Genomic DNA, 18,247 nt, shown 5'->3' on the forward strand with positions numbered 1-18,247 from the left:
TAACACCATCATCTACCTTCTTGTTTACGTCGATGATATAATCGTTGTTGGACCTCTCTCTCTCTTCCCTCACGGCCTTCTTTGCCTCCTTCTCCACTCATTTTTCCCTAAAAGATCTTGATTTTCCATCGTATTTTCTGGGCATCGAGGTTACTTCTAAACAATTCGGTCTTACACACTCAAACCAAATACCTACACGACTTTCTTTCCCATTACAAGATGGCAGATTGCAAACCATCACCCACTCCCCTCTCTACTTATCCTCCACGAGCGGCTCAACTATTCCTAATGCCACTGAATACCGTGCCATTGTAGGCTCTCTCTAGTGCCTCTCCCTCACCTGCCCCGACATTACCTTCACTATAAACAAACTCGCCTAATTTATGCAGGTTCCACACACGACTCATTGGCTTGCTCTTAAGCGTCTTCTTTGTTGCCCCAAGGGCACATTATATGTTGGTCTTCGTTTGTTTCGTGACGCTTCGCTTCAATTACATGTCTATTGTGATGCTGACTATGCGGGTGATAAGGATGATTATGTTTCCACTTCGGGTTATATTGTCTATGTTGGTAAGAATTCTTTGTCTTGGGTATCTCGCAAACAACGTACTCTTGCTCGCTCATCTACTGAAGCCGAGTTTCGAGCCATTTCTTATGCTTCCGCTGAGTTATTATGGGTACAATCCTTGCTAGGTGAATTGGGTGTGTCTATTAGTGCTCCCCCAGCTATTTATTGTGATAATCTCAGAGCTACACACTACTCAGTTAATCCGGTATTTCATTCGCGTATGAAACATGTTGCAATCGCTTTTCATTTTGTCAAACAACAAGTTGAAAAGGGACTGTTGCGTGTTGCACATATTTCGGATTCGGATCAGCTTGCTGACTTGCTTACTAAACCTCTCCCGCGTTCACGTTTCTACTCACTAATTCTCAAGATTGGTCTATCGCTAGGATCGTCCATCTTCCGGGGCGTATTAAGGAAAATACAAAGATCTCGTAGATATTATTCATTTGTATATTCTTATGTATATTGTTAGTTTATTTACCCAGGTTTGTATCTTTTGTAATTAGGTTAACCTAGATTGTATCCTCTAGTCTAGTATATATAGGTGCCTTGTAATTCCTTCTTAATTCAATTCAATATATTTTATTTCTTACAGAGGGAGCCGTAGGGTGTGAGAAGCAGGCTAAGTAAGAATCGATGGAGTCAATTATACTCAAGACGAGCCGCATATTATTTCCTAAAAAAAAAGATGGAATCATAAACACACTTCTATTTTGAGTGTCCTTTTCATATATTGTTGAAACGAAAGAGTTTGTAATCGTTTGTATACTAGGACGTAGCAAAAGAATCTCAAAAACTCAATGTTGCTTCATGCACTCCACTTCAAATATACTAAAAGCAAAAGCAAGAAATGACCCACTTCACCCCTCACAGTCACTACTCCATTTTGCCAAGCCCCCAATTTCTATGATATTTTCCCTTTAGATGACGTGACTTTTATCGTTACACTATTTAGGTACTACTTCCCCACTAAATCTCCCTATCCATCTTAGATTTAAGAGCGATCAAGTACATATCACTTATTTATATAAGAACGTATAAGGAAAAATAAGTATTTGTCTTATATACACAAATATTATTATGCTTGACCTGTCTTAGTTTAAGACCGATAATGTCGTTTCAAATGAGAATTTGTGATACTTTCCAGTGTACAACATTTTTAGATGCATTATATAAGGACGTTATATATTACTCATAAAATTAGGTCTTGAGATAGTATCACTCAAAGAAACATTCTTCCTCCTAATTTCCCTCCCTCACACTTCACACATTCCATTAATGGACAATAAGTTTGGAAGCTTATGTCACTTGTTTGTGACCATCTTTTTAGCCACCTTCGCCGGAATAGTCACGTTGCCGGCCATAACCGATGTTACAATGGCCGCCCTTTGTCCCGGTCAAGATGAATGCTCCCTTGCTATCTATCTCTCTGGTTTCCAACAAGCGGTACGTAACCTTATATACCAATTTCTTTTTGTGCCTTGGACCATAACGAAAGTCTGAAACACATATAATTTCAAAATTCTAACCAAGACGACGGTGAAAATCCTCTGATAACTTTTGTAGTCAGGCTATTTTATGATCGTTGTACGTACACTTTTACGACTTAAAACAACTCCATAATTCTAATAACTTATGTAACATGTTGGTAGCTGGTCGTGTCGTATAACGATCTTATTTGAGAATTTACGTAACTTCTGATGGAGTATGTTTTAGTAATAGTTAGCAATTTGTGATTTTTTTTATGAAGTTGCATTCCTTACATGGACCACACTTATCAAAAATGTTTTGTCTTTTCTGATCAGTATAAACATACAGCCCTTAGGACGGTATATAACGAGTAAAAACCTTCAAACTAATGCAATTAATAACAATATTAAGTATTAATTTTCAATTTTAATTAACTTCCTAAATACTGTTGTATTTATTATTTCTCTTATTTTAATCCAATATAAAATCGGATTAAATTTACGTGACATTAAAGTGCATATTCTTGTTTTAACCAACGGGATAAAAAGCATAAAATCATGAATTAATAATCTTCCTTTTTGGTGACATCCTAGACATAACACATTATAAAATCAAGTCTTGAAGTAAAGGAAAGAATGAGCTTGCTTTCCTAGTGTTTTCTTGATATTGCTTAAAAGAGGAGATTGCCAAGATAAAAGCAACCTACAATTTTCTGGTTTTTGGTCCTTTCTGGTACGTCGTAACTAACATAAGAAGTGTTGCTTTTGTAAAAAAATTAATAGTTAGTCTTGAGTAATACTCCCTCCTATTCTCTATTTTCTTCCCTATTTCCTAAAACGGATTATTCAGGTTTTCTTCCCCTTTCCTTTTTTGGAAACTTTTAATCTTATTTTATTCATTCCTCTCTCCTATCACCAAACCCCACCCAACTCACAATTCCTTATTTAATTCATAATTATTCATTTCTCTCTCCTATCACCAAACCCCACCTAACTCACAATTCCTTATTTTATTCATTCCTCTCTCCTATCACCAAACCCCACCCAATTCACAATTCATATTTTATTCTCTTCCTTAAATATTGTGCCCCATCCAAAGGGGAAGAAAAAGAAGAATAGGAGGGAGTACCATTTTAACTAAATTATTTGTAAAACGGATCTTATTAGTTGGTAGAAGTGAGTATTAAAAAATTCCGTTTTTAGATAAATTTATGTAAAACTATTTTATACAAGTATTTGTGGATTCTGTATTTCTGTATGACTTTCTTATGTTGCAAGACTTTAGTTACTCAAAAATGGTCATCCATATCTAATCAAAAGGTCTTCTTGTAAGACTGTTTTATATTAACTTATTATCAAACCATTTTTTATTTAGCAAAATTTACACAAAAAAACTTAATAGCTACTTTTATAAGGGTATTTACGTAAAATAGGAGACGGTTTTACCTTAAAGCTGATATAGAACCACCTCAGAAGAACAATTTTTTCTATGCAATCCTACAAAATTTTAATGTAAAATAACTCTACATGCACTTTTTTTTATTTTTTTGGTAGAGTTAAACCCCTACTAAGAAATTTCGTATCCACAATATAAGAAAAAAAAAACAAATAAGTGGATCTACAGCTAATATTCTATCTAGTCGACGCAAGATTTCTCGTGTTTTAAATATGTATATCTGTCAAAGCGAAGATTCAAAGAGAAAATACGAGGGACTCCTTTCATCAACAATTATAATCATGATATTTATGTTTTCTTTTTCCAATGTATAACAACACGACTTTTCAATTTAAATAAACTACTTATCAAACAATTTTTCAATAACCAACTAACAAATTGACATCTTCTTGACATTTAAAGAAGTAGTTAAATTTGTACTACCATTGTTACTATGAATAGATACAACTCAACTTTTTAAATAATTAACATAACCCCACATTAATCTTAATCAAACTATGAAAGTTTAATTAAAAGTGATTAATGTGATGCAGGCAGCAGGATTAGGGTCGGTGTTGATGACGCCATTAATTGGAAATTTATCGGATGTCTACGGACGAAAAGCCCTCTTGACACTTCCTCTCACACTTTACATCCTTCCATTTGGTACGGCTTATCTTTTTACATACTCCCTTCGTCCTGGTCAGGGGCGATAACGAGGCGAGCTAAGTCCGAGTTTGGTCTTACTCGGGTTGTACTCATAAAACAAAACTCGAGCTTGACTCGGTCTAACTTACCCGAGCTTGGGAAAAATGAGCTCGTTATCATGCTCGCGAGTTTTAACCCGAGCTCGTGCCGAGTTCATGCTTAACGCGAGCCTATAGATAGTAGTTAAGTTGTTTTTTTTTTCTTTCAATAGTTTCAATAACACGATTCGGAGATTACATATAAACATATTGAGCAAATCAATGAAAACATTTGATATGATTATACAAAGATATAATTATGATAAATATTTTTAAAAATTAAGAGCAAAATATTATCTTATCACACAAGTTCGAGTCGCTAGCGAGTTTTTCGAGCTGAGCCAACGCTAGCTCGGTTTAGCTCGTTAAGTTATTGAGCCGAGCCCGAGCGAGCTCGAGCTACTCGCGAACTGTCTCATCTCGTTATCACCCCTAGTTCGGTCATTTGTTTATCTGTATGTTTTTGGCACAAAAACCAAGGAGGGATGAGGAGATCATTTTTCGTTGTAGTTAATGGATGATAAGTGGATAATAGTCTTATTGGATGATCAAATTACACATAAAAAAACATTTCCAATATAAAAAGATAAACAAATGAATAAGACATCCAAAAATGAAATAGATAAATAAATAATCGAACGAGATGAGTACAATAAAGTACATACTCTTATGCAACTTATTTTGGTCATTTAGCTTCACCATCACTCTACTATTGTTAAAAATGGAACATTTTATTAGGATCTTTCTACACTTGGTCAGTTTTGTTCATGTTTTTGTGGACTCTCTCCTTATACAACCCCCACAATTGTACAACTCTGATTTTCTTCATTCGTGTTATACGGTTCAACCCCACTCCATTGAGTAAGATCTTGTCTTGCCTGCATTTTCCATCACATATTCTGGTTTTCAATTTCGAAAAGAAAAATAAATAAATAAATTTCAGAATACCAACTTGTTTTCTCCAATTTAAATTATTATGATTAATTTCCCAATTCTCTTAATTCCCCGATGCTCACATCGGATATCTAATTTCTCAATCTCTAATATAAATGTGTTTTCAAGAATGTATTAAAAATGTATCTTTGATTTCTTGACTTCACTTATTGAGTTTAGTAGTTAAAATTTAGGTGAAATTCTCAATGGCTTCAGGTTCAAGGCTCCATAAGAGCAATTTTGTGGAGTGTTTATGGCCTGAGGTTGTCTTCTAAACTTCGAGCATGTCACTCTCGGGTGGCTTATCTGATATACGTGGTTTGCAGGCTATTATATATCCTGGGGGTTTACGCAGTGCGCACCAAAAATAGCGGCTGCGGATCCCTCGTCACTAAACAAAAACTTGAGTGAATATGTCAACTCCAATCAAGGATGTTTTTGAGGTGGCAAGAGGTGGATGTATGCTCCCTGACACCCATATCCAACCAAAAAAAAACTTATTCCCGTACCCGTCCACTACCCATGACCCCTAGTATAAGTTTTCAAATCTAACCTCGTCACTGTCCCATTTGCCATACCATGATTTTATTCGATAGTTTCTCAATAAAAACGGTTTTAATCATCATGAATTTCCCAAAACAAAGTCATATTATTTTTACAATTTTAAATTTATAACATGAAATTAATAAAAAAAAAATACAATATGGCTATAATACTATTAAATATTTTAATAATTGACGGATAAGCGGATATAAAGTGGATCGCTCCACCATTCATGACGGGAACAATGTTTGTACCGAAATATCCACCAACTCACATCCCTAACTCCAAAAGAAGTGATGAACCGATGTCTTTCCTCTACATAACTTTATCTAAGAGTCCACTGACGTTCGCCTTTCAATTATTGGAAGTATATGTATATGCTTTTAGTTATCGTCACTTTGAAATTTTTGGCAATATATAATACATATGATTTGGTTATCCTCACTTTGTTTGGTCCTATTATTGCCTGTTTTTAAGTAACTTTTCTATAACATAAAAGCTTAAAAACAATTACTTACTCCCTCCGTCCCAATCATATAAGTATCTTATAATAATGATCGGCCTTCCTATGAGACTAGTAATACTCAACTGTTACCTATGATAGCTCGTTCCCTGCTAGTAAAAAGAATCCATGAAATGGATCAAAGCTAGTAATGTAGCTACGAGTTTGAGCTCTTTTCTCAACAGCTTTGAGTCGCCCGGTTCTTTTCATTTCTGCGTCGGTATTTGAGTTAAGATCATACGGAGTACTAATAAAATTTGTGTCCCCGAAATGGATATCATTATCAGTCGTGGCTGTTACTGTCTTGGAGATGAGATGAGATGAGATGAGATGAGATATCTTCAACAAAGTGTGCAACATTTAGATGGACCACTATTTAAGCATCACATACATGCTCCCCATTTGTTACTGTCTGTTGTTGGCCGCATCCTAACCAAAAGAACCTAGCCATGAGGCTGCCTGGTATTGGGTCTGGCTTAAGATGGGTCAAAAAGAATCGATGCACATGTTCCTTGAAAAAGCTTGTGTAAAAAGTGGATTGGTTGACCTGCACTTCCTATAGAGGCAAAGTTAATATCACGAGTCTAGTAACAAGAAACCCTGAGAGTGCATAATAGCGATATGTCTTCTTAAAGTTGAGAAATGCATCTTATGTTACAGGAAAACCGTGTTTAATCGATATTGAAGAGAGGTAGTTGTAGTAACTATAGTAGTAAAGAAAAACAGCTAGTGTTGCTTAAGACAGTAGTATCCGTCATGACAACTAGTAATGATCCAGTAATTATGATGCAGTGGTATTGGCATATAGAAGGGAGACAAGCTTCTACTACGCCCATTATGTTCTCAAGACACTCACATCCATGATGGGTGAAGGCACTCTTCAATGTCTCTCCCTTGCTTATGTGGTACGTCTTTCATAAATTATAGAATAAAACGGTTTAAATTTTGAGACCGCTCTTTTATGCAAAAAGTCATTCATTTATTGATATTAATAAATAAATGATTTTTTTTTATGTAAAGGGACGGTCTCACTGTGAGACCGTCTTCACACAATAATGGTTAAAGAGTTCAGACCTAATTCAAGTGCAATTAAGCTCTTCAAGACGGTCTAGTCTTATGATAATAATAATAATCAGTCCGCTAACTTGAATAGCTACTCTATTGAATTCTCGTATAGCTGTCTCATGTTAATATTAACACGAGACGATCTCATACGAGAATTATATCAAACATTGAGGCCGGTTTTCTGTTATCTCGTTTCAGGCAGATAATATTTCAGAGAGCAAAAGAGGAGCAGCCTTCGGCATTCTAGCAGGGGTTAGCTCTGCTGCATTTGTATGTGGTACTGTTTCCGCCAGGTTTCTTTCCACTGCTCAAACATTCCAGGTACTCCTTTATTCGGACCAACAATCATCTCATTGTAATAACGAAACTACAGGCTAACTATTACTCTTAAGTCATAACCCATAATTACTGCTCGAATAATCTTTGCAGGTTGCAACACTTTCAGCCATGGCCGCCACTGTTTATATGAGAATATTCCTAAAAGAGACGCCCCAACAAACTGACAATTCAACTCAGCCCCTCTTGAAATCCGAGCCTGGCAAATCCCAGGAGAATGAATCGTCAAATAACATTCAAGTTTTCAAGCATATCCCTTCCATCCAAGATATCAGAAACTTGCTTGAAAGCAGGTCATTTATTTACCACCTAATTTCCATTAATTTTCGACTTGACAAAAGTCAAAATCCATATTGACTGTTTAAAGTTTCTCTGTATGCAGCAAAACATTCTCAAGAGTGGCTGTCATAGTTTTATTCAATAGCCTAGCAGGTGGAGGCCTTCATGCATCTTTGATGGTACTCCCAGTCTCCCACAATTTACACCGTCATTCAACACCTAGTAGCTCTACCAGTTACGGAGTAGTACTCTAGACGCAGCTTTTACTTCGACACACACACATGTACACAAAACAGCTATGTCCAACAATTAAGCCAAGGCAGAGTATAAATCCTTTCCACAAAATAGCCACGACTGAACAACACAGCATAATCATTTCTAACAGACCAAATCACCAAAGATGCTCCATTGCAAGTAACATAATCATGCTACCGGCTAACATAAAACTTTTCCACAAAATAGCCGTTTCCAACACTTGCAGCAAGACAGAACAGCAGAGAGCATACTCAGTTCTAACAGGCCAAAACACCAAAAATGCTCCATTGCAAGTAACATAACCACGCTACCAGCTGATATAGTACAATTGAATCCCACATTCCCTTTGTGAACAATTTAATAAGTTCTCTAACATAACACATAATCATGCTACCGGCCAATATAGTACAATTTGAATCCCACATTCCCTTTGCAAGTAACAATAATCATGCTACCGGTTACTATCAGTAGAATTTAGTAGAAGCCGACGGCAAAAATATGATGCATACAGTGTCAACACTATCTTCTTTTCATTATACTTGAAGCTAACAAAAATCGGTCTGAAACTGTGAAGTTTTTTCCACTTAATGCAGTATTTCTTAAAAGCACAATTTCACTTCAGCAAAGATGAGTATGCATACTTGATGCTTATTATTGGTATCGCTGGGATGGTCTCGCAGGTATAAGCCTAACTAAATGTTCACATGTTGAATATACAATAATTTCTCTCAAGTAAAACACAAACATGTCCATATTTTGCAGCTGATTCTCATGCCTGTTCTGTTGCCCCTACTGGGCGAAGACATTTTGCTAAGAATTGGACTGTTGGCAGCATGCACAAGTGTTTGTACCTCTGTCTTTCTCTATTCATTCCCGTTACTCGGGGAAAAAAACACTTCATTGTTTGCAAAAGATGCCACATTTACACAATTATGCTAATCCTTGCCACTAAACCTTGCAGATGACTCTCAACAGTATCGCTTGGGATACATGGGTAATTACTCTACACAGCCAAATGTCTAGTAATCATGAAAATTATTACTTCAACCTTAAATTTAGAAAACAATGTTAGTGACACCAGCTTTTTTATATGAATTTTTTGAGCAGGTCATATATGCTGCATCTGGGTTTCAAGTAGTTGTCACATTTACATACCCATGTGTTAGTAACTATCTCAACTTTACTTGCATTCATCTCTTTTATGTTTGCTAACAAATAATGGTAATTCTTAACAAAGCAGTTGCGTAGCATTGCTTCCAAACAAGTCGGGGCTGATGAGCAGGTAAGCAGCTAATCATCCTGCTTCGCAAAACTCGTATCATCTTGATAATTTCTCAATTTTCTAGTGCTTATGAATCAAATACCCTTTATGCCTTTATCACTTTTCCCTGTTTAATGAGTATCTAAAAATGCAACCTATAAATCTATCATAATGAATCACCCTAATTTCTAAAGGAGCCAAAAGTTCACTAGTCTTTGACTTTGGAATATAATGGAATAAAGCAAAATGACTTGGTATATTATATGATCTTATATGGTGAAATAGCAGTTGATCGATTCAATTCTTGGCGCAATTTTCATTACGGGCTAGGTAATGTTGTTGTTGCTACTTTTTTAGGGCAAAGCGCAAGGGTGCATTTCAGGAATAGAATCATTAGCAAATATCATCTCACCATTGATTTTCAGTCCTCTAACTGGTAAGTTAAGCACACACTCTTTGATCCCTAAAGAAGGAAGAGTAAACTTACTTAGCTTATCTCTTTGCCAGCCATTTTCTTATCAAAGACGGCGCCGTTTTATTTTCCGGGTTTCAGTCTGTTGTGCACTGCATTATGCATGGTAAGGATCCCTAGATTCCCATATTTCAAAAGTCCATAAACAAAAATAATTTGCTTTTATAATCAATAGCCATAAAGAAATCACAAAAGAGAGCTATTTAATGCAGGTAATTGCTTTCATTCTAAGTTTGATGATAAAGGCAACTCCTGACATTCCAACCCACAAGGCCAACAACAAATGTATAGAAGCCTAGATGGTCCTAGACAGCTCAACCATGAGTTTGAAAGATTGAAGCAGGAACGACATCTACATTCAGTTCTCTTCCCTTGGACGGCATCCCCAAGATTGTAGTATCGTGTTTATAGTAAGATGTACTGCTTGATTTCGCTGCAGCCGATCACCCAAAACCAACCATGAAAACCTTCTTCAGGAATGGTTAGGACTAAAACAAAGTTAGACCTTACAGGCTTCTAATGAATCCCAAAAAAGTGTAAATGACTTCTCTAAAACCGTGTAATCAACTTCTCTTCTATAAGCTTTGGGATTGAAGCAAGGGCAGTTTTATAAAGGCCCATAGTATAGCTCACAGCTGGATCTGTAGCATATAATTACCTATTTCAGACCTTCTTCTGCTAGCATCTCTTGTCTATAGTTGTCAGACGTTGTGGCCAAAGACTCAAAGTAACAAGAATGAAAAAAGTTAAGTTCCCTGTTTGCATTCTACAGCAGAAAAACTGACAAAGAACACATTCAGATACAGTTCTAATCTATTCTGGGCTTCTGTCGACAAAGAAAATTCCTAACCTCACAATCGCTTTTTCGTCAGCAGCAAAGATCTAGCTTAAGATACGCATTAAAATGACTAGCTTTCGAGAGATTGCCCAATGCGGCATTAATTTGCCAGATGACCAGTAGAAGGGGGATATACAAAGTAACAAGGAGGTTCATAAATAAGATGCTGTTCATCTCAATCATCTAACTAACTAGACAAATTGTCATTGTAAATTACCACATGAGTACACGTATCGTGAGACTAGTTCCTACCATATATTTTACCATTTACAATCATCTAAAATACTTCCTGATCAGACAACTGACTACTTAATAGTTAATATATATACTAACTTCTACCAGTCTCTGATGACTGATTGAAATGTCGACGTATATCTTAGCTCTAAGAGGCAATGAGGCAGAGGGAGAAAAGCTAAGCACACATCATGCACACAAGGTGCTAAACAAATTTATATTTTTCAAATATAAAAAATTCCCATTATAGGTTTTCATGGTGGCTTATAATGACACAAAAGGAACGGATAATAACAGACCCGTGAGAAAAATGGAAACTGTATAGTAGTATGCCACTAGTTTAAAAAGGTGCACTTGAGGCGTGCCTAGGTACAAGGCAGACACAGGCTTCAGTCAAATTACCGCAGGGTGCCTGAAGCGCACGAGGCACACACAAGGCACGCAATTATGTACAGCATGACAAGGTGTCTTGGCTATCAACTAGAATGCTAGAAATGCAACTACATTGACAGAATGTTGCGAGCCCAATCAACTAGAATTCATGCAACAAGAAGTTGGCCCAAGTTAATATTCTAAAACCCAGTAGAGACAACTTAGAACTTCAAGAATGCTATTTCTAGACATTGACTGTTCCAACTAAAGTAGTCATTATTGAACTGCAATGATGGGGTAGGTAATCCAAAGAAGAATTGTGATTAAGAGTTTAAGGACAATAAACATGCATCATAAATGCAGAGATATAGATACATAGATACAGGATGTACAAACTATGATTAAACTTAGATTTATATACAGACCTCCATTTCCTTAGATACCAAAGAAGCTATCATCACCATCATAATCATCCCCGTACTCAAAGTTAATTCCTGCTCCATCCCCTCCATATTTGAAACTTGAATTGAGGTAGCATTTCATGCCATCAAATAGATTAAGATTATCAACTAACTTGTGATATGCATTGCAGCCACAGCACTGAAAGTAGACATAAAATTACACATGTCAATGTGATTTCAGAATAAGGAAAAAGAAATCATATACTAATAAATGATTTAGTTGTATATGACTTTTGAAGAAAAAAAAACAAGCTTAATTAAACAAATATTCGAATCTACATGAGTGAAACACGTGGATCTTTGTTAGCTAAATGAATGAAGCATAGTAATTAAAGCAGCTGAAAGGGTGATAACAAAACTTAACAAATTGGAAAACCCATAGACATGAAGAAGGCTGAAGCCGGTATGAAGAGAAAAACAGAAAAGGATTCACTCATATCAAATGATATTCATGACCAGAAGCAACAGATGGTTGGAAGTTCATGAAAATAGCTGCAACAGGTTGAAACAAAATTGACTATTTCTAAAGTTCTTGTTAAGTTGTTTCAGAACGACAATTTGTCAAGCATAAAATATCAACAAATGTCAAGACATACAACAAGAAATGACCACATTACCTGAACAAATACTGTACCATCAGTATAAGCATGCGGATTGATGGCACGGGTTGTTCGCTGGCTACAAATGTTACAGGTAAATGCAATAAGCATTCTTCGTCTAGGTGATTTGGTGAACAGAGACCATGGGAAAGTAGATATCTTTGCTGTACTTGATTCCGCATCCCCAGCAGATTCAGGTGGGCCCTCCATTCCAGAACCGGTTGTCCATCCTCTGCCAGTGACAGCACTCAGGACCAAGCCCATTGCCATATCCTGAAGGAAATTTAAGATACATAAATAGACTATAGATAATGATGTAAGCATATAGGAGAATCTATCAAGTCCATCCATCCATAGTCCAACAGCAAAAGAACTCATAGTTTCGAAATTAAATTTCCAATAATTACTCTTTACATCTCTTTTGTATTTCCTCATGATGTAGAATAGTTACATTTTCTCATGAAGTATAATACGAAAATATCAGTTTTGATAAACCAAAGTAACTCCAGCTTTAAACAAAACATTCACATAAACCAAAGTAACCCCTTCTTTTACACTCTGGTTAAAGATCAAATCTTTAAAAAAGCCTAAAGTGCTAATCTCAACCGCAAACAAATTATCCATTTCATTTTAAGAAACTACCTTCTCAATACAATACTCTTAACTTCACCCAACCTCGTCAAACTCAATTCTCATTCACTCATTTTCCAAACAATCCAAATGATCAAACACAACCACATGTTTAAAACAACCAAAAAGAGACTTCTCCCACCTAAGTTGACATTCACTGACTTTTAGATGTTAAATAATTATAGACTAATTTTGATGGGCCATTTGAGTCTTTTCCTTTCATTTCATTCTTTCTGCTCATTATCTTACCTATTACTGACGCTTTTAAGCGAAACTCATGTCAGCCGACCCCAAGTTATTGAGATTAACTACACCAACTAACGAAATAATCAAATTTCTATCTTTAACTGCATATCAAGAAAAAAAAGGATTCCAAAAAAAATAAACTAATACTCCGTCCGTCTCATTCATTTGTTTACCTTTGATTATAATACTTCTCACAGAAAATATTAAAAGGTAAACAAATGAACAGACGGATTAACTAAAACAGGGATCATACGAATAAGAAACAAATAATAGTATACCTTAGACAAAGGGGAGAGAAAACGAGGGTGATTATCAACAAGAGGAACAATTCTCATGTCATCGGAATTCGATCGGATCTCAGAATCATCATTTCCAGCTGAATAAAAATACTCAATTTGATTAAAATTCACAAATTTTCGCGAAAAATTGAATACAACAAAAAAACGAATTAGTGAGTAAATTACCTTTGGAATTGGAAGCAAGAAGAGGACGAATAAGAGGTTTAGAAGAAGGTCTCTTGGGAGAGAAGATAGAGAGAGGTGAGATTGAAGGTTTGATGGTTGAAGTTGTAGAGGAGATGGTTAGGGCTTCCATGATCGTAGTTTTAGGGGAGAGAGTGCACAAGCTAATTGATGGTGCGTAATGCAAATGGACAATGTTGACAAATATCATTTCTACAGCAGATTAATTTTAGCATAAGTAGAATGCAAAAACAGATTATAGATGACAGATTTTATCAGAAGGTTTGATTAGCATATTATAATTAGCAGAATTAATTTGAGCGTTTGGTAATTCGCAGATTACGATTAGAAAATTTTTACTTTTCTTTGTAAAATGGAGAAAAATTTTCTATTTTACAATATGCTAACCAATATGCTGCTAACAGCATATTGACCCCAAATATGCTATTTTAATATGTTGTTTACCAAACACTAAAATTAGCATATTAATTGGTCAAACATGCTAAAACCCTTGAATATGCTAAAAATTGACCAATATGTTGTTTACCAAACAGCGCCTAAATTATTACACGAGACAGTTTCACCTTATGGGATGGTTTTTATTATGTAAAGATAACTTATTTATTACCAGCATTAAATGAATAATTTTTATTTTTATTTTGTAAAATTGGACTGGCTCATGTCATCTTATTCTATAACTAAAAGTTGAAAACGCGTTTGTTTGGAACACCCTAGAGCAGGGGCGGATCTAGGCAATGGGCTATATGGGCTTCAGCCCTACATAAATTTTGGTTAAGTAGAATTTACTTTGTTAAAATGTCAATGTTCTAGAGTGTCACAGGTGGTCAGATGGAAGTTTAAAGGAGTTTGTTAATTTAGGAGGGCGTGGGTTCAAACCCCCCTTACAACACTTTTTGTGATTTTTTTATACTCCATATTTTGTATTGTAGTAAAGGTGTTAATTGGACCTAAATACGTAACAATGCAAGTATGGTTACATTGGGCTGCAAATACTTTATTTTCACGCTTTATAATAAATTTCGAATCATATTTTAGTGAATCTTAAACATGTTTAAAGTAAAACTCTATTTCATAGTAACCCAAATATATATCGTTAAGTTGGGAAGTTAGTTTTTCTTGGTATTTTATAATTTGTAAGTAGCATATACTCCGTATAAGTGATCGTATGTACGATACAAAACATGCTCATAAGCTGAAAATACCTTATATTTATGTAAAAAATTGCTCCGCATAGGAACTAAAAAAAAAAAAAGCTTGTCGGGTTTTAGTAAAATTTAGCCCTATGTAAATTCAAATCCTGGCTCCGCCCCTGCCCTAGAGGTAGACCTGACAAAATTAATCCGGTCTCGATTGACCGAACTCGATGGGGCTGATTCGAAACTCGAAATTAACCCGAACTACATCACCCGAATATGACTCGAAACCCGAATTGACCCGACCGGACCAGAAAATAACCCAAGCCTTCTTGACCCGTAACAGACCCGATCCGAAACCGCTCAACCTGAAAATGACCCGACAAAACATAACTCTAATTAACCAAAAAAAGGCTTGAAATGACTTTTTCTCTCTTAATCATTTACCCGAAAATGCCCAACCCGAAATAACTCAACCTGCTTGACCCGAAACAGACCCGACCAACAAACCCGAAACAGACTTATAACGCGACGCGACCCAAACTAACACGAAAATGTGAAAAAGCCGAAATGTCCCAACCCGAACTAGCCCAACCCACCCCAACCCGATTGACTCGTTTGCCAGGTCTACTCGGATCTTGAAAGTAGACCTGGCAAAATCAACCCGGCCCGAAAAGGTTGACCCGAGTCCCGAAATCGACCCGAACTGCCGCACCCCAAGCTCGAATCGACCCGACCCGAAAATGACCCGAGCTTTCATGGACTCGGAACACACCCGACCCGAAATGCCCCACCCAAAACCACTCGATTCGAAAATGACCCGACAAAATATAACTCTAATTGACCCCCCAAAAGACTTGAAATGCCCTTTTCTCTCATAACCATTGACCCGAAAATGACCCAACCTAAAATAACCCGATTCGCTTGACCCGAAACAGACCCGACCAACAAACTCAAAACAGACCTGGAATTCGAAATGACCCGGCCCGACCCGAGCTAACCCGAAAATTTGAGAAACTCGAAATGGCCCGACCCGAACCCAACCCGTTAACTCGATTTGCCAGATTTACTTGAAAGTAGAGTTTGGTTCATATGGCTTACATAGTTGTTTCATGTTAATGTCTTGGACAGTTCTAATCAATAAATAACTGTGGAGGTACAAGATGTGGGTACTGGACTACTTGTGAGAAATTATGTGGTTTATGGATTGTTAGGGGGAAAATTTACAATTTTTACCAAAAGACACGTGGCAGATACTGAGTGGAGAAGGGCAAGTGTGATGAGATTGGTGACTTGGCAAAATCAGGACCACAAAACAAAAAGCAAACAAACACACTTAAGAAAAGATAAACGTCAGTCAAAAGAGGAAAAAGTCAGGGAAGTTGTTTCCTTAAAAATAGGTAACCGTCCCAGGAAGCTCGCAACGGGCGTTCAGGGCCCTGAAAAGAGGAAACCCTAGGAAGTCAACTATAAAGGCAGAAGAGCACGCAGCAGCAAGGGGATCGACTGGGAATTACTTCCACATAGCTTACTAGAGAAAATACTATAATACTTCCTTACTTGCGAATCACTTTCGATTATAGTGCAATTATTGGCGGGATTCCGACTCCCCCCGCGGTTGTTCCCACAACGGGTTTTCCGCGTCACCAAAATTCTCTCGTGTCACACTTTTTCTTTCGTTACTTTCTGTCTTTACTTATCAAATTCGTTATTCGCTTAAAACCATAGACGATCACTTTGACCTCACACATTGATATATAACCGGTAAAATTTACCCAAAACAATTTGGTGCCCACCGTGGGGCCTCAGTGATCAATCTCTCATAAAGTCGAAATTAAGCAATCCGTCCGTCATCATGTCTGGAGCCAGCGCAAGTTCGTCCAGCACCCAGGGGGTATCTTCTCAATCTTCTGGAGGAAGACCTCTTCCAGCGAGCACGGGATCAGTCACCGCACCGTCAGCAGCCAGTCAGATGGCCCCGGTCAGCGCCTCCCCGAGAGCCATGCCGCCACCTTTCAAGCCACCCCAAGCGCCTAAGGCGTCAGCAGCACCCGGTGTTACGAGATCTAGCAGGGAAAGCAGCCCCAGCAGGACCCAGATTCAGGAGACTGCATCAGGAGGAGTCCCGAAAAAGTCAAAAGCCTCATCACCTGACCCAATGCGAGTGGTGTTGGAAGGGATGGATACCCTGCACCGAGCCATCGAAAGCCTGAGGAAGGACAACCAAGACCTCAGGAACCAGATTGCCACAGTAACAAGGACCTCGTCAGCCGCGCTGCCTCCACCTTCTGAGGCCCCAGTTTCGGTCACCAGCGCGGGCCCCAGACAGATTCCATCGGAGCTGATCACCAGATTGGATCTTGAAGGAGTACCACCCAGAGGAGCCATCGAGCCCAGCGGATTAGGATTCCTGTCTTTTGATCGACCGTTCAGCTTGCAGCCAACACCAGGTAGTGTTTTGTCTAATAGTCAGCCAGGAACTAACTCGCAATCTTTTGCAGGAACACCCGTCCAGCAGGTGGCAGGATGGAATCCAGGACCCAGCATCGACATGATGAACCCAGCAAGCGGACATCTCGCTGGAGGGACCTGGGTGGGAGGAATCTCTTCTCAACAGGCACCAGAATGGCAGCCAGGAACCATCATCCATGCAACACCTTTGGCAAGCCAGCCAGGCAGTCAGTTCCCAGGAGGAGCCTGGTTTGGAGGTACATCTGTTGGCTCTTTTCCGCCTGTCTCTAACCCTCTTGCAGGAGCAGGCAGCTTGCTGGAACAGCAATACCAGGAATTGAGGGACCTGATGTACAGGATTCTGGGTGTAGCACGACCCCTGGAGAAGGTGACACGAGATAGCTACGCGGACTCCCCTTTCATGGATGACATAGCCTTGGTCGGTGTCCCGAAAGGATGCGTGCCGCCAGCCATGACACTTTACGACGGAACCACCGATCCTCTTGACCATATTAACCACTACAAGCAAAAGATGATGGTGATCACCGCGACAGGCTCCTTGAAAGAAGCATGTATGTGTAAAGGGTTTGGATCCACCCTGTCCGGAGCAGCCTTGCAGTGGTTCGTCAGCCTGCCCAACAGGAGCATAACCTGCTTCGCCGACTTAGTCAATGCCTTCCACCACGGTTTGCCGTGACCGCAGCACCGAGAAAAACAAACCAAAGTGACTGTGCACCGAATAGTGCGGGGACCGAGGAGGCCACGAGAGATTTTTCGAACAGGTTCAAGAGAGAAGGTGGCAATCCCTCGGTGCGACATATCCACAGCCATAGAAGCTTTCCGCCAAGGGCTCCGCCAGGATTCAGACTTGTATAAAGATCTGACCAAGTATCCATGCACTACCTCGGAGGAGGTGCAGACAAAGGCAATTGCAGTC

General features: G+C 38.2%; 2 protein-coding genes across 2 annotated transcripts; one reads left to right on the forward strand and one right to left on the reverse strand.

Annotated features, from left to right (window-relative positions):
* The first annotated feature begins 1,266 nt into the window (after positions 1–1,266).
* On the forward strand, positions 1,267–10,631 carry LOC141599563 (uncharacterized). The gene is made up of 14 exons (XM_074419607.1): positions 1,267–2,014; positions 4,027–4,138; positions 6,989–7,101; positions 7,460–7,582; positions 7,691–7,890; positions 7,980–8,055; positions 8,725–8,811; positions 8,894–8,974; positions 9,093–9,125; positions 9,239–9,292; positions 9,372–9,413; positions 9,750–9,828; positions 9,900–9,970; positions 10,077–10,631. Exons 1-14 carry the CDS (start codon positions 1,847–1,849, stop codon positions 10,161–10,163), a joined length of 1,326 nt encoding a protein of 441 aa, XP_074275708.1. The 5' UTR covers positions 1,267–1,846; the 3' UTR covers positions 10,164–10,631.
* A 956-nt stretch (positions 10,632–11,587) lies between these two features.
* LOC141599564 (uncharacterized) lies at positions 11,588–13,914 on the reverse strand. The gene is made up of 4 exons (XM_074419609.1): positions 13,709–13,914; positions 13,523–13,620; positions 12,387–12,641; positions 11,588–11,908 (listed from the first exon to the last, which is right to left on the reverse strand). The coding sequence occupies exons 1-4, from the start codon at positions 13,836–13,838 to the stop codon at positions 11,744–11,746; spliced, it is 648 nt and encodes a 215-aa protein (XP_074275710.1). The 5' UTR covers positions 13,839–13,914; the 3' UTR covers positions 11,588–11,743.
* Positions 13,915–18,247: the final 4,333 nt, after the last annotated feature.

The sequence above is a fragment of the Silene latifolia genome, chromosome 9 (assembly GCF_048544455.1).
Source record: "Silene latifolia isolate original U9 population chromosome 9, ASM4854445v1, whole genome shotgun sequence".
NCBI classification, from domain to species: domain Eukaryota; kingdom Viridiplantae; phylum Streptophyta; class Magnoliopsida; order Caryophyllales; family Caryophyllaceae; genus Silene; species Silene latifolia.